The sequence below is a fragment of the Phalaenopsis equestris genome, unplaced genomic scaffold, assembly GCF_001263595.1.
Source record: "Phalaenopsis equestris unplaced genomic scaffold, ASM126359v1 Scaffold000865, whole genome shotgun sequence".
In the NCBI taxonomy this organism is placed as follows: domain Eukaryota; kingdom Viridiplantae; phylum Streptophyta; class Magnoliopsida; order Asparagales; family Orchidaceae; genus Phalaenopsis; species Phalaenopsis equestris.
In genome coordinates this window covers 222,585-239,287 of record NW_018165305.1, presented here as the reverse complement: position 1 = coordinate 239,287, position 16,703 = coordinate 222,585, and the positions used below count along the sequence as shown (strand labels likewise).

The following is a 16,703-nucleotide window of genomic DNA, read 5'->3' as shown; positions in this document are numbered from 1 at the left end:
ATTCATAAACAAACAACAACTGAGGTTAATTCAATCTCCCTTCTACTCACATTTCCCCTCCTTACTTTCAATTTCTAATGGAAGAAACTACACTAATAATGTGGGTGTATTATAAAACTTTATATGATTATCACCCATGGACCAGAATTCTCTAATGTGTTGCCAATTGCAGGGTTACTCTAAGTCTAAGGTATACACAATCTGGTAAATAAAAATAGTGCAGTTCATCCAGATGTTGTTCACTAAGTAAGTTTATGACCTTACTCAGTGAAGACAAAGTCAGATAAAGGAAGTAATAGAGTTGACATGGAGCAGTCCAAGTCCAAACTCTACATACTTCAAGGTAATGCTCAGCTCCAGTTGAGAACTAAGGCATAACAGACTCATCAACCTGCTATCACCAGAAATCATATACAAATGTAGTCATGACGAAGGAATTACCTCACAACATTAATTCAATCAACTCTTACACATCAAACACGGATCCAAGTCTAACATCTCACTATTATCCAATCCAACATAATAACATTTACACTAAACAGATAACGAAGATAACCATGAGTTTCCTCCCACGAAGCACTTGGTCTAACATCAATGACCCGATGTATCCAATATTTACTTTGGTTGCCCCAACATCAAAATCTCATTCATTTTATCTGTAAAACACGAAATATGTCATTCAGTGATTTTGAATAACTTCTTCTTAGGAGATCTTTTACTAATTTCAATTCAGGCTCTTCTTGTGATCAAGTCGAATATGAAGATATAAAGATTGACGGTGTAGATGAATTTCCTAAATATGTAGGCTTTAAAATTGTATGGGGTACATTCATCTTAAGTTCATGAGTTTTTTCAACAAATGGAATTAAAAGTTTACTATTTTTGATAACTTCCATCATTTCACACCTCTCTTGAACATGCATAGAGTCTTTTTTAAACAACTTTTTCAACTCATCATGAAAGTTCATTTCGATCTCATCTGTTAACTTACTCTCAAAACTTTCTTGAAAATGGTTTTTACTTAGATAATCAATTTCATCCATCAAAAAACAATCATCATTTTTTCTCTCACCAGGATATTTCATAGTTTTTAACACATCAAAAGTGACTTCCTGGTCATTAATATTCATATTCAACTCTTCCTTTTTGCACATCTACCATAGTTTGTCCACTAACAAGAAAAGGTTTCCCCAAAATAATTAGATTTTCCTTATCTTCCTCCATATATAGTACAATAAAGTCTATAGGAAAGATAAATTTATCAACTTTAACAAGCACGTCTTTTATAACCCCTTTTGGATAAATGATAGATCGTTCAACTAACTGAAGGGTTATAGTAGTCGGAGAAATATTAGCCAAACCTAACCTTCTAAATATAGACAGAGGCATTATAGACAGAGGCATCACATTAATGTAGCCAAACCTAACCTTCTAAATATAGACAGAGGCATCATAGACAGAGGCATCACATTAATGCTCTATCCTAAATCACAAAAAGCTTTTCCACATAATTTTTCTCCAATTGCACAAGGAATTGTTAAGCTACAAGGATCTTTAAGTTTATGAGAAAGTTTTTTCTGAAGCATAGCGCTGCACTCCTCACTTAGTACAACTGTCTCGTAATCTCTTAATTTCTTTTTCTTGTTTAATATCTCTTTCATAAACTTTTCATAACTTGGCATCTATTACAAAGCTTTAGTGAAAAAAATATTTATCGTTAACTTCTTAAGTACTTCCATGAACTTTGAAAATTGTTTATCCAACTAATATTGTCTTAGTCTTTGAGAAAATGGAGGTGGCAGTCTTTCTAAGTTGATTTTAGTTAGAGATATTAATTTTTCCAAATCCTTAGAAACATGTTTTTTAGGTTTTTTAGTTTCCTTTGTTTCTCTCATAACTTCTTTCTTTTTTCTAACCACATCCTCTATCTCTCTTCCACTTCTTAATTGGACAGCTTCTACTTGTTCATTATTGTTCTCTTTAGGGTTGATCTCAAAGTTGTTACGAAGTGTTCCTTGGGATTTGACAATTAATGATCCATAACACATATGCTTCATAAAATGGTTTTGACATTAATGATCCACCAATGACAACCTCAATTGTAGACCTAAGGGATCTTACTAACCCTTTGTAAAAAGTTTGAATGATTAACCAATCGGGCATAGCATGGTGTGGACACTTTCTTAGGAGTCCCTTAAATCTTTCTCGGGCTTCGTATATTGATTCCCCTTTATACTGACAAAATGAGATAATATCGTTTCTACGTTTAGTAGTTCTTGAAGCTGGAAAATACTTAGGAATTTCTGAGTTAACTCATTCCAATTTTTAGTAGTGTCAGGTGCTAATGAGTATAACCACATTTTAGCCTTTTCCCTTAGTGAGAAAAGAAAAAGCCTCAGTCTAACACCATTGCCCAACATGCCATTATAACAAAATGTAGCTCAAAATTCTAGAAAACTTGATAAGTGTAAATAGGGATCCACAAAAGGAGTTCTCCCAAACTGATTGTTCTGCACTAGTTGGATAATCACTAGATTTAGTTCAAACGAGACAGTTTCTACGACAGGGTTTGTATACTTGAGTGAATTTCATCTGTCGTAGGATTTATATAATCTCTCAATGATTTATGTTGATTTTCCAAGTTATTATTTAGAATTTTTTGCATTTCCATTTCAAGTTTTTCAAGTCCTTTCTATTTTTTGATTTTTTCCTTTTTTCTAACTCAGGATCATAAAGCACAAGTCTTGCAGATCTTTTATTTCATATACACAACACAAGAAACAATACATTAACAATTAAACAAATAAAATAAAAAATATATTTAACACGACAAAATATTTTCACAGACACCTTATTTTTCACACAAACAGTTTTTTCACAACACTTTTTTATATAAAAAAAATATTTTTCACACAAAAATAGTTTTTACAATACAACAGTTTTTCAAGTCTAAGCCTAATTACTTCAATTAAAATTCTCCTAAAAGTCAAGATCAATTGTTGCGATCCTCGGTAAAGGCACCAAAAACTTGATCCTGATATTTTTTTATATGTAAGGATTTATGAAGTTGACACCACTACTTGAAGATTTTATTCTCAGGCAATGACGCCAAAAACTTGATCCCAAACTTGATCCCAAGCAAAGTAAGATTTCAATTATATTTTTAAATAGTAGGGATTCTACGCAAGTATACATATCGTTATCAAGTAATATAGGGCTTTCTGATTAAGCCCCGAATATCGATCCCATGGAGATCAAGGTTAATCACGATGGCTTTCAAAAGAAGTTCTAGTCTAGAATAACACGCCCTAGCTTGGAAGGTTGATAAATGTTTGGTTTTGATTATATCCTATAATTATCACTACAATAATACTTCTACTCCTAAACTAAACTACTTAGTGAAAATCAGAAAGTGGGGTTTAATTTATTAAAAGTACCCTTCCTCATGCATTGAAATTAGTGACATGTGTAAAAGTAAAACAAGTAGTGAGAGAGATTGTGGCAAATAAGAGCAATTATATTCTTTACCCTCGGTCAAGTGATATAAAAAAACATTGGCTAATTCATAGTTTAAGAATCCTAAAAACTGGTTAGGCATGAGAGATACTAACTCTCACTCTAGAGTCTCCTTGTCCCCTCACTTAAAGGGTAACATCTAGTATTAAGACCTAAAACTAAGAACCAAATTGGGGGCTTTAGCCTGTCACTCTAAAGTCCTCTAATTCTATACCCATCAAATATTATTTCTCTATCTATTTGCACTCAATCATATGTACTACATTCTCATCCATACAATCTCATGTGATTTTACCATAGTTGATCGAGACAACACCATCATGGATCTTATATGTTCTCACAACATATTTTAACATGCAAGTTATTCATGTTTACATGTAAATGAAGAACAAAGTAAAAACATCACAATATATTCTCTCTCTACTCAATTTTATATCCTACACATGCATACTAATTCATTATAAGAGGGAAGAGTAAAGAAAACTGCTCACTACATATCGAGGAACAACAAGAACTTTTCATTGAACAAGACTTTGAAACCATACAAACAAAGTACTAGATTCATATCAAAATAAAATGAAAATACTTATCTTAGATGGAAATCAAACTCTCTTTGTATAGCAAAAGCAATCTCCTTACAATCCTCTTCAAGAACAAAGTGAAAAGAAAAGAAGAAATCTTTCACTCTTTCTCTTTCTCTCTCACCTTATCGCCCCACTTAGGGCTCTCACCCAAGCATTCTTCTCCTCTTCCAATTGATTCAAGAGTCCAAGACTTAGATTTTAAAAATATTTCTAAGCCTTATTTATAATTTCCCAAGAGGCGCTTAAGTGTCTCTTAAAAAGTATCCATATTCAATGAATCTTCCAAATGGTGCCTTCAAAGTCTTCAAAACATCCATATAACCGCCCCAAATCTTTCTAGAACATCCCATTTATGATTTCCAATGAATTCTCCAAGAGAAACACAAAGCACTGCTTCAAAAATTGTTTAAATCCAATGTATTTTCTAAAAGATATGTTGAAAACCGTTTTTGGCGCTTAAGCGCCGATTTTGGGCGCTAAGTGCCATTTTGGGTGCTTAAGCGTCGGGCACATGCACATAAGTGCCCGGTTTAGGCTCACATGGCTCCGGTGTGCCGCGGTTCAACCTGATTTGCTCCATTTTTGTAAATTTATGTTCAATTTATGTTTCTTCTGCTCCAATCACTCCAAATTCTTCAATTTGATGTACCTACAACCAAAAAACTAGAAAACATACCTTTAAAGTGCAGCATAATTATAAAATATAGCATAAAAAATAGTACATTTTTAGGCACATCACCTTCAAAAGACCGAGGGGGTCATACTGTCCGAGAGGAGAAAAGAAGAGAAGAAATTTGATGTCAAGAAGAGGAAAAGAAATAAGTCGGTGGATTAAGTGGGGTCATTTGATCATTTCTTGGTTCTCAAAGAAGAAAAATTATGGAGGATGAAAGATGTAGATCGGGCGGCCCGATATCTATCCGGTGCTTCAACTCCCTGTCGTGGCCTAAGACTAGCTGACTGAACAGAACGCGCCCGAAGTTGCTGGTGTTCAACCATAGCTCGGGGTACAAGAATTCATGGGTCTTCTAGAGCCGCTTGATGAGAACAACGTGTCGATTATGGGGACTTAGTTGGATTGACTCCTTGGTACGAGGAGCTTCAATCTTGTTTCTTAGGTTTTTATTGTCTTCTTTACTTATATTGTCTCTTGGTGTAGTTAACTCGATTTTGGTAGTCCCAGACGTTGATTCGCCTTCAACATGTTTCTATAGGGATCCAACGGTGACCTAAGTGACAGCCGCCCCTATACTGATCGAGGGTGACTTAGTCTTGAGCGAGGATAGTGAGGTTGATCACTTAGATGATCCTATTAACACCCATGAGGAAGCAGCTATTGGATGCCGGGAATCTCCTAGATTGTTGCCTCGATTCCTAGATGAGATTGAGAACTCATTCTCTTAGTTGGTTTGGATTTAACGGAGAAGCAGATGTGTGAGTTGCTAGCTTTTGTGACTAATTGCTACCGCAACTACCAACTACAACCTCTGCGGCCAACTGAAGCTACTACAACTATTGATTCAGACCTATGTGACCAACTATGACCTATATAGCTAAATGCTGTCACAACTTCTAACTACAACTTCTGCGACCAACTACAACCAATATGGTTAACTATTGTTGTAGCTAACGTAGTTAACCGTTATTATATCTTCCAACTACAAATTGTGTAGCTAATTGCTGCTGCAGCTACCAACCACTATTTTTGTTATCAACTATGACCCATGCTAACAACAAACTATAGTCTCCATGGCCAACTAATGCTATTATAGCTACAAACTACAACTTATGCGGCTAACTTTTAATATAGCTTCCAATTATAGCCTCCGCAACCAACAAACACTATTGCAACCACCAAACAAAGTATTTATAAGAAAATATTATCTTTGTAGCAACTAACTATGACTTTTGCAGTCTACTATCATTATTATCTTTAAGAAATATATTTATTGTAGCCCAATTATGATTATTTAAGTTGTACGGCTATTATACATATGTAATTATTAGTACTGTAATTCTACATTCACCAATTTATGAAAAGTGTGGAACTATGAACTTATGATCATATAGTACATCATTTTAAGTAGGCTAGGCCCCATGGATTTTTCCCTTTCCATGGATTTTTCATGTAAAAAAATATTGGTGTCTCATCTTGCTACTTTTCTTTTGTGTGTGTGTGTGTGTGTGTGTGTGTGTTTTCTTTCTTTTTGTTGCTCGAGAGATTTGTAATTTCTCTTTACATGAGAGGCAGGTAGTTTTGGCACGGTGAAGTTGAAGATGTATAATGCGCAATTTGATTGGAGTTTGACATGTTTAAGTTCTTCATCTCAACCAGATTCCTAATGTTTAGGAGTTTTTGATGTTATATATATATATGATGGATAGTTGGAATGATATATATATCTACTAATTTTAAATAATAACAAATAAATATAGATGTATAAGAATGCACAACGAAGGGTGGACGATAAACTTTGTATATGTGCAGAAAAAAGTAACATTGAATGATAAAATTAACATTGAATCATTAGATAAAATTAACTAAACTTAAATTTATGTTTCTTTATTTATGTATGTTATTACTTGTATGCATTATTTCTTTTAAGAATATAAAATTTTAATTAATTTTATCATGTCATTGTGTTATTGAGGTGTACCATCTTCTATACTCGGGTCGTGACAATTCATGTTTAATTCAATATAAAGGGTAGCTTGTATCTAGGGCTTCAATCTTGCATTAATTTATGAATCAATTCAATGAATCATGGTAAATTGCGTCTCTCTCTAGTTTAGAAATCCTAATCCTACTTAAAATTTTGGCCAAGCCAAGACCCCCCACTCATTAAACATGTCATTAGTTCTTTGTTGAATAACAAAATATATATCTTCAATCACTACCCATACAAAAAGGAAGGAAATTTTATACATTCAAGTAGGGACAATTTTTTTAAAAAGTAATATGAAGATAAAAAAGAAGATCAAGGAATAAAGCTATAAAGGAACACAAGATGGAGAAAATTCAAGCAAATAATGGAAAAAGAAAGTCAAGTCAAGAGAGTTCCTCTCGCCCAACAGAGTTACATACATCATTTATGGGTTGAAAACACCACTAAAATGTCAATTACAAAAGTATACGTGTTTTATTATTATTATTGATTTGAAGAATCAAACAAGGACAATAGTGAGTTAAACTATCTACTTTTACAAGCAAATGAAGTTTAGTTAACTAACTAGCCAAGTTCTGGTAAGATCAAACTAACAATCAATGAAGAATTCAACATGATTTTAAAAGAACATTTTATAATGTACCTTGAGTGGATTACTAATATTACATCATAAAGAAAGGTAGATGAAAGTAATGAAATTTATATCCAAATGTACATTCCATATAACATACCTCAAAAATGCATGTAAATGAATACTAATTCTTATATAGTTATATATTAGACATCTAATTTTTTTTATTTACACACATAATACTCAAATCTTTAACATCCCATCAAGAACAACACTTGTACTAACATTTTAAAAGTAAAATACATATTTTTATTCATATGTTTATAACAACAAAGTATTATAAATATAAATATCAAAGTTTAGGTGTCAGACATGTAAATATTTAAGAATTGTGTGCTATTTCTGTAAATTTTCCTTTATTATATTGTATTTTCCGATTAAAATAGGATAAAAATTCCGAAATATTTATCAACATTTGAATCAAACTACGCCCGCCGGCGCCAAAATATTCGCGGCGGGTGGGATCGAAATTAGGCAGCCCGCTCGCCTTTCCGAAATGTATTGCGCCTTGTCTCCCGCATCTGTAATTAAAATCAATTCCTTCCTCTGATCCTTGCCCCCTTAAGTCCACAAAATCCCTCCTTTTCCTCCTCTCTAGGGTTTCTCCGCATCCCATGGCTTCCCAGTCGGTCGTCGAAGAAGCAAGCAAGGAGGGACCTTTGAACGCCTCCTCTACCGATGACCAAGAAGGAGGCCAGGTGACGCCGAAGAAAAGGGGTAGGAAGAGGAGGATGGAGGAAGAAGACGGTGAGGGGGAGGGGGGTAGTAAGAGGAAGGCGTTACCGTTGGATAGGCCTTCGAGGGACAGGAAGTCTGTTGAGAGGTACGCAGCTCTGTCGCCGATTAGGGGTTCTGCGAGCAAGACTCTTTCGATTCAACAGGTGAAGCGACTGATGGGTCCTTTTTGTTTTTTTTTGGAGTTTTAAGTTATATTGGGTTACTGAGGCGTGTTTCTTTATCTCCTGGTGTTTTCAGGGCTCTGGTGAGAAGCTGAAGGACATCCCCAATGGTTAGAGATAGTTTCCCTCTCTCAATTTTCTACGTGCAGTTCTACTATTTGATATGTCTAATTGTATATGTCTTTGAGCTCTTGCATCCATTTTCAATAGCCCAATATGTTGATCAGGTGTATTTTTAGATAGAAATCACTAAATTGTCAAGAAAACAAAAATGCATTTTTTATAACCGGTTTTTACTAAGGAGTCACACTGACATTTAGGCATTTAGATAAGTATTATAATAGTTTCTATGATGATAAATGGCCAAGTTTGCTTTAATTTGCATTCCGTTATAAATTCATGCTCCATGCTTGTTTTTGTGGCATGTTAATGTGAAATGAGCTTCTTTTATAATTCGTTTTATTTGTTTTTGAGGAATTGGATTCATTCATTATTACTCTAATTCTTTTCACTTTGCTAATCCGTTTGATTCATTGGATTTGTTTTAGAAGTTTGTTATCAACATTATGTGTTTGCTATCTAGAAATTGAAAATATTAGATTTTTGGTTGTGCTATCTTTATTTTTGGTAAGGCTATAATACCTGAACTTACAACCAATGAAATTAAATGGAATGATTGGAAAAACTCGGGTTTGTAGCCAAACTTTCATCCCTTTTTTCCCCTACTTAGAGTAGCCTCTAATTGCCACATTTCATTTTATTTTTCACTGCAAATTCTCAATGATTACACATACATTTGTCTCTATCTGTGTGTTTTATAATTTACATTTTCTATGTATTTATTTTCATTATTTATTTCCACCATTTTTCAATATGATTTAGTTATACTTTAATTTAGGACTCTCTTAGATTAGGTTTCTAATTTATCATGAATTCAACTTTTTTTTTTGGGCGAAGATTTGTATTTGAAGAAAATTGACTAGATTATAAGCTTGTTAAGATTTTGATTTGATAAATACATAAATACTTGAAAACAAAAATAAGCAAGTTTACAGAATGACAACTTTTGTACATAACATATTTTTAAAAAATAAACTTATTTATTAATTTTCTGGTTTTTTTTTTATTTCCTGCAGTGGCTTTCAAACTGTTGAAAAGAAAAGCTGATGAGAGTCTTCGAGTTCTTCATAGAATTCTTTTTGGAAGAAAAGCAAATGTAAATATGCTCTCTAAATTAGTCTTCCATTGCCTACACTTCAATGGATTTATGCTTATTTGTTTAATATTTTGAAAACTTGGTAGGCACATTTTCTGAAGAGAAACATCCTCCAATTCTCTGGCTTTGTTTGGTCTCAGAATGAGGTAGTATTAATATATTATTTCATTGTTCTAAGAAAGATTTACTTCGTACCACTCAATTCCAATGTGTTTACATATCTAACACCAAAACTTAAATTTTTATTACACATTCATCGCGCATGAAAGTGTGTATTTCATATTTTAAAAGCAAAATAATGAAATTTTGGTGGAATAAATGTAAAAGGCGAACTTTAGGTGTTAGATTTGTAAGTACATGGGAATTGGGTGATATGAAAGATTAATTTTTTTTAATGCACATTTTTGCACAAGCACGACCAATACATTGTTCATATATGAATTTAATAACAGGAGCCAACTGAAATGAATGTCATTTCTCATCCGTACAATGTTTAGTTTATTTATGTTTCGATCTAATACCACCTTCTACGTGACCGTGTTGCTGTAATTTTTATATTTTACGCTTGTCCTACGTGTCTTGTAAGTTATGAGGGTGAAGTTCTTTCTACCATTGTTATATTGTGTTTGTTTTCTTCATCCTTAAGGGCCATCTATTAATGTATTTAAGTGGGATTTAATGTAAATTGCTCGCCGAAAAAATAAAAGAACCAAAATTTAAATGTTGGATTTAGTAAATTGAGTTTCTCAATTCCTCTTAGTTTTGTCTTAAATCCTAGTATTGATTTGATATAGTAAATCTGGATTTACAGGATTTACTAAAATTGTTACCATATAACCCCTTACTATAAATAGAGAAAAAGGACATCTCATTTTTTTTGTTCTTTGTTTTAGCATTGTCCCCCATATGCACACTGAGTAATTTCTTTTGGAAGATTTACATATATACTGCTCAATTCTTATGAATTTATATGTCTAACACCTAAAAATTAAATTTTACGTAAATACCAACTTTAACTATGTAGGAAAAGGTTTATTATACTCTTTTAAGTTAAAATAATAGTATTTTTATGTGATATGAAAGATTTGAGTGATATAATGTAAATAGCAAAATTTAGGTGTTAGGTGTGTAAATGCATATGAATTGGGTGGTATGTATGTAAATGCACCAAATCGGATGGTATGTTTGTAAATGCACCTTTTTTTTTTCATTTGTGATGTTTTTTGTCTGCATCGATTTAAAATTTTGGATTAATTGCTAAATATTAAATATTTATAGTTAAATATCAAGCATGGTTTTGTCATATAACTTAGTTTTTATTCCCTTAACAAGAAATTTCAAACTTCCATGCTGTTACTGTTTTTAGTTGGTGTAACCACTTGTTATGCCTTTTATCATGCAATTCTTTTACAAACACTGTTTGCCTTGAACTATATTGTTGAATCTGGTTCTGTACTACAATTTCCATATTTATTTTTTATTTTTTTTTCAGGAGAAAGATAAATTAAAAGTTAAGGAAAAACTCAATAAGTGCAACAAAGATAGATTGTTAGAATTGTCTGATCTGCTAGACATTTATACATTAAAGGTCAACACCAAAAAGGTAGGTTGTGAGTGTTGTATATTTGCCTTCCATCATTATATCATTATGGTTGTGTTTGATGATGAAATTGCATTCTATATGTCCCAGGAGGATATTTCTGCAAAAGTAATGGAATTTTTGGAATCTCCGCATGTTACTAGAGAAGTTATACTGTCTGAGAAAGTTAAGGTCTGTGCTTCCACTAATGCTCAAATTTGTGATATTAAACTGAGTTACAATAAATACCACTCATATCTTATTTGTTTACATAGTTACCACATAAAATTCAAATTACATATATGCCAACTTAGTTTGCATGAAAAACTGTTTTTCATTTTCAAAGTTAAAATAGTATTATTGTTGTGCTATGAAATATTTGGGTCGTACAATTGTATTTAAAAAAAAAGTGTGTTAGACATGTAACTACACAATTACATGATATTTTTCAATTTGTTTCTTTCATTCAACTTCAGAAAGGCAAAAAACTCAAACGGGGTGTCAAAATAACTCGCAAAAGAGCTTCTGAAGAGGCATCGGCAGATAAAGAAGAAAAGGTTTTTGATTTGTTCCTATTATCTAGTTTTAAAAAAGCACATGTGAATTATCTGCTCATATAATATTGTTTTATAAGTTATTTACTTTTTATTTTGACGTCCATTCTTATATTTCATTAGTAATATTTGCACGCGTAGTGGTTTCATCTAATTTAAAGTTCATGATATGTTTTTTGAGAAATTAATGACATTTTCTAGGAATTTAATAATTTGTATTTTTTTTAATTTGGTAAATTTACTGTTATGCCTTCTTAGTTGTCAGGAGATTTGAGAAAAAATATTTTAATAATAAATTAATATCATTATTAGGTATGAACTTCTAAATCACAACTAAAATAATTATCAACCATGCAATTGTAAATAATTTTCAATATTGATATTGTGTTAAAAATCTAAAATATTTAATTTGAAGAGCATATTTTGTGAAAATTGGGTTACCAAAATCATACAAGATTATAGAACTATTTGGCTACTTGAGAATCATGATTAGAATAAAGGGACATTTACATGTATAGCACAAAATTCTTATGTGTTTACATACCTCACACCTAAACTTTTTATATTAGAGAAAGAAAAGGCAACAAAGGAAACCAAGTAAGGATAACATTGAAGATAAAGTTAAAGTTAACTCAACCGACAAAGATGATGAATCTGTGGACGAAGATGAAAGTTCTGATGCTGATGAAACCGATGAAAATTCTAAGAGCGAGGCAGAAGACGAGAAAGATGAACAAAAGTCTGAATTCACCCAAAAATCCTCGAATGAGGGGATGCATGAGGTAGAGGGGCTCGAATCCAAACAACATTCCCCCGCAACGACAAAAAAATCTCCTGCAACATCTAAGAAAGCTCCAGCATCTTCCAAAAAGAAAGTCAATAAGGAAATTAACTCTAAGGATCGCAAAATAAGTTCAAATATGAGCAAAACATCTAAGAAAAGCCTCTCATCTTCTAAAGAGAAGGTTCATACAAAAGGTGAATCTAAGGACATTAATGGGAGTTCAAAGATGAAGAAGGAGAAAGTGCCAATAAAAACTGATTTAAATGATGATTCAAAGAGAAAGGCTTCAACAAAGGGTGATATATCTGAAAAAGCTGACAAAAATAAAGGAAAGACTGATGCTGGAACTACCTCCAAAGACATGAAAGGAATCCAGATAAAAGGTGCAAAGATGGAGACAAATTCAGAGGAGAAGCAAGGTATACTTTGTTTTGAATTCTTTTTATTAGTTTTATAGCTTTGTTTTTGTTGTTATCTAGAACATATTTTGCCTGCCATGTAATCATTTTTTCAACATTTTTTTCTAGGAAGATTTATATACATACCACTCAAGTTTTATGTATTTACATATATAACACCTTTACTTCAATTTTTACATATATGTCACCATGCTTATGCATGAAAAGGTGTATTTCACCTTTTAAAAGTTGAAATAGTTGTATTTTTGAACTTATATGAAAGTTCTGGGTGATAGAAAAAAAAAAAAAGAATAGTTTGTATTAGATATGTAAATACATAGGAGTTGGGTGGTATGTGATCACATGATTTTTTTTTTCCTTTTAAATTTTGCAAAAAAAGTTTACAAAACTAACTTCACAAACTTTGGCCTGATGAGATATCAGAGAAGAAAAAGGAAGGCTCTGTTGCACCCAGCAGAGAACAGTTATCTGCTGTGCTTAGTGAGATACTTAAAGAAGTAGACTTCAATGTTGTGAGTATTAGCTTTTTATAACATTGAAAATTTCTGCTTTATTTTTATTATTATTAGTTGGCTCACCATTCATGGCTCACTAATAAATGTTTATCATGCAGGCTACCCTGGCTGATATTATCAAGCAATTAGGTATTTTTTATATATTATATTTATTTATTTTTGTTGCTGCTGTATTTGTTTAGCTAAACTATTGAGAAAACATGTGAGATAAGCTAATAGGCCAATTATCAAGCAATTAGGTATTTTTTATATATTATATATATATATTTATTTATTTAATTTTGTTGCTGCTGTATTTGTTTAGCTCAACTCTTGAGAAAACATGTGAGCTGGGCTCGATAAGCTAATAGGCTGAATTAGAGTTAGTTTTTACTTGATTTGTTAGTTTGTGAGGTATATTGTTTAAAAAAAATATAAGTAAGAAATGTGAATCAAATAGATTAGAATTATGAAGCTTAGTATTATTTATTAAAATACTCTAAAACAAGTAAGAAATGTGCATCCCAATCAATTCTTATATATTTACATATCCAACTCCTAAATTTTAATTTTTGCATGACTTACTAGTGCATAAATATGTGTTTTTCACCTTTTAAAAGTTAAAGTAGTGATCTTTTGGATGTGATATGAAAGATTTTGGTTTTATGAATGTAAAATAGCATAGTTTAGGTGTTAAATATGTAAATACATAAGAATTGGGTCATATTTATGTAAATGCCCCATATATATTTGTAAATACATAAGAATTGGGTCGTATGTATGTAAATTCCCCATATATATTCTATTCTATTTTTACTTATCAAATAAATTTTTATTATTTTATTCTCTAGTAGCTCCATTTTTATATTAATCTCAAATTTGGTTAGATTAATCAAGTTTAAACTTACCTACACTCATTTGCATCTCTATTTTTCATTAAAGCTTCATGAAATCATGCACTACATAGGAAGTTGTTAGATATCTAAATACATAGGAAGTTGGTGGTATATTTGTAAAAGCCCCCAGAAATCTAATTGAATTTGGAACTTTCTAACATACTGCATTGTGCTGATTTACAGGTGCTCACTTTGATACTGATTTGATGGATAGAAAGACAGAGATTAAAAGCATATTGGAGGAGGTGATTAATAATATGACTGATGATGAGGATGCTGATGCTGATGCTAATGCTAATGGTGACGAGGAAGGAGAGAAGAACTGAACTGAAATGGACTTTTCTGTAAAATTTAATTGATTAGGGTGCTCTGCTGAATTTTTCTTTGATAGCATATAACATTTTATAGGTTTTTTTTTTTCTTAAAAATATAATCTGTTAATTGTGGTTAGAGGTGTTTTGTGAAGGCTAATATTAAGTTTTTTTTTTTTTTAATATATATTTATTTTGTTTTAGGGGCATTTACATATATACCACCCAATTCTAATGTTTACATACAAATGACATTTAAAATTTGCTTTTTTATGTATATAACAGTCAAATCATTCATATCACATAAAAATACTATCATTTTAATTTTTAATAAGTGTAATATATTAATTTAGTTAAAAGAATAAATTATATATATATTTTTTATAAAATTGGTGAAGTATAAATATTTCTTTTAATTCAAGCTTAATTTAAAAATAAGAAAATAGTTTAATTGTTTTCTTTAAATTTATATTTCCTTGGATTTTTCTGATATTTATTTTCTGGTTATGAGCTTCTCAAATCTCAAGCCTATTTTTAGAAATTAATCCCTCTAATTCTGACTTATTAGTTAGAATGTAATTTTGTAATTTATAAGTGCATGATAAAATTTCTTATTTATTTTATTTAATGGAGGAAAACAAATTGGTGGTTTAGGATTCAAGAATGTATATTTTATTTTTTAAAAAATAAATTATAATTGTGATGTTTTTAATGTGATGTTATAGATTTGAGTGGTATATATGTAAATATGAAAGTTTACGGTGCGTTTAGGGTGGCTGTTGCTTTTTCTAAGAAAAGCTTCTTGGAGAAGTAGCTTCGTAGATGTGTCAGTAAGTTGTTGCTCGAAAGCATGAGTCTATCTGAATAATTTGTTCTACTGCAGCTGTTTTGAATAAGAAAGATTATTTTGCTATTATATATGTAATTTTTTATTGTAGAATAACAAAAACATTTATAATAATGTAAAAAACATGAGAGTAGTTCAAAATTATTGAATACATAAAATGTTGGTAGTCATTTAATGCGTATATACCCAATGATAATGACTATCAAAACAACCAACAAGACTATAATGACGATCGTCTTTGAGTCTAGAGAGACAGAGAGAAGGGATTCGAGCACTTAAATTGTTGCTTAGAAGGAAAAAAAATCTTAATTTTTGTGTTTGTTTTTACGAATATAAACATCTTCGTATATGAAATATTTCCTAGGATGTGTAGGATTAAATAAAAGTTCTTATTTATTATTTTATTAATATCAACAATGTATACATACATATCACAAGCCGCTCCAGCTTCATCCAAAGAACAACTCACACAAGAAAACCTGTGGAACGACCACAGAAAAATACAACTCATGCAACAAGTCAAAAAATAGACGAAACCACTAATAAAAGGTATGTTAGTCCCATCCCCATGTATAAGAACAAGAAGTTTATCAGGCAAAGCATTAGAAACAAAAAATTTCAGTAGAGCAACCCCATTTAGCTACCTTCTTCATGAATATATGACCAAAAAATCTGTAAAACCAAACTCAAAGCAAAAATTTTCTTCATTTCCAGAAGAATGTCCATGAATAATCGGCCTTCAATGAGCAAATTTTCCACATAAATAAACAGTCCTTTTCCACTTGTATACGATTCCATCCACAACCTTCAGCCACTAATAAAGCTTTCACTATAATATCAACTTATGCAACAATAGGAGAAATAGGGAGCGAAGGAGCCGCAAACCAAGCCTAACAGTTGCCAAAATTATATCTACAAACACCACTGATACCAGCACAATGAACTTTTTTAATTACCATCCTCTTAATAGCACCTCTTACTGGCACTTTCCAGCTCGCCAAATTCACCACAAGCCTTAACTTCAAAAGAGCATGTAGATTTAACTTCACAAAAACCTTCAATGACTTCCTATTGATAGGTTCTTAACCTTCCCATTTTTAAGTATCTTATAAACAAAATTAATAATCTGCTTGAAGGCACATAACTATCAGCTAGCTATTAAATCCTTATCTTTAAACTCATTCCGGTCATCCAGAGAAACCAGAAAACTATAAAAGGAATACTAACAACAAGAAAAAGAAGCCACCCATCCTTCTCCACTCTTGAATACAAACAACAACAGAGTTACTTATCCTCCCCGCAAGATT

The 16,703-nt window shown here is 31.6% G+C and overlaps 1 protein-coding gene across 1 annotated transcript; it reads left to right on the top strand.

The window, feature by feature from the left end:
• Window positions 1-7,865: 7,865 nt before the first annotated feature.
• On the top strand, window positions 7,866-14,700 carry LOC110031905 (protein DEK-like). The gene is made up of 11 exons (XM_020735337.1): window positions 7,866-8,278; window positions 8,373-8,406; window positions 9,433-9,512; window positions 9,599-9,658; window positions 11,005-11,115; window positions 11,203-11,283; window positions 11,568-11,648; window positions 12,215-12,848; window positions 13,272-13,360; window positions 13,462-13,492; window positions 14,422-14,700. Exons 1-11 carry the CDS (start codon window positions 8,012-8,014, stop codon window positions 14,562-14,564), a joined length of 1,611 nt encoding a protein of 536 aa, XP_020590996.1. The 5' UTR covers window positions 7,866-8,011; the 3' UTR covers window positions 14,565-14,700.
• Window positions 14,701-16,703: the final 2,003 nt, after the last annotated feature.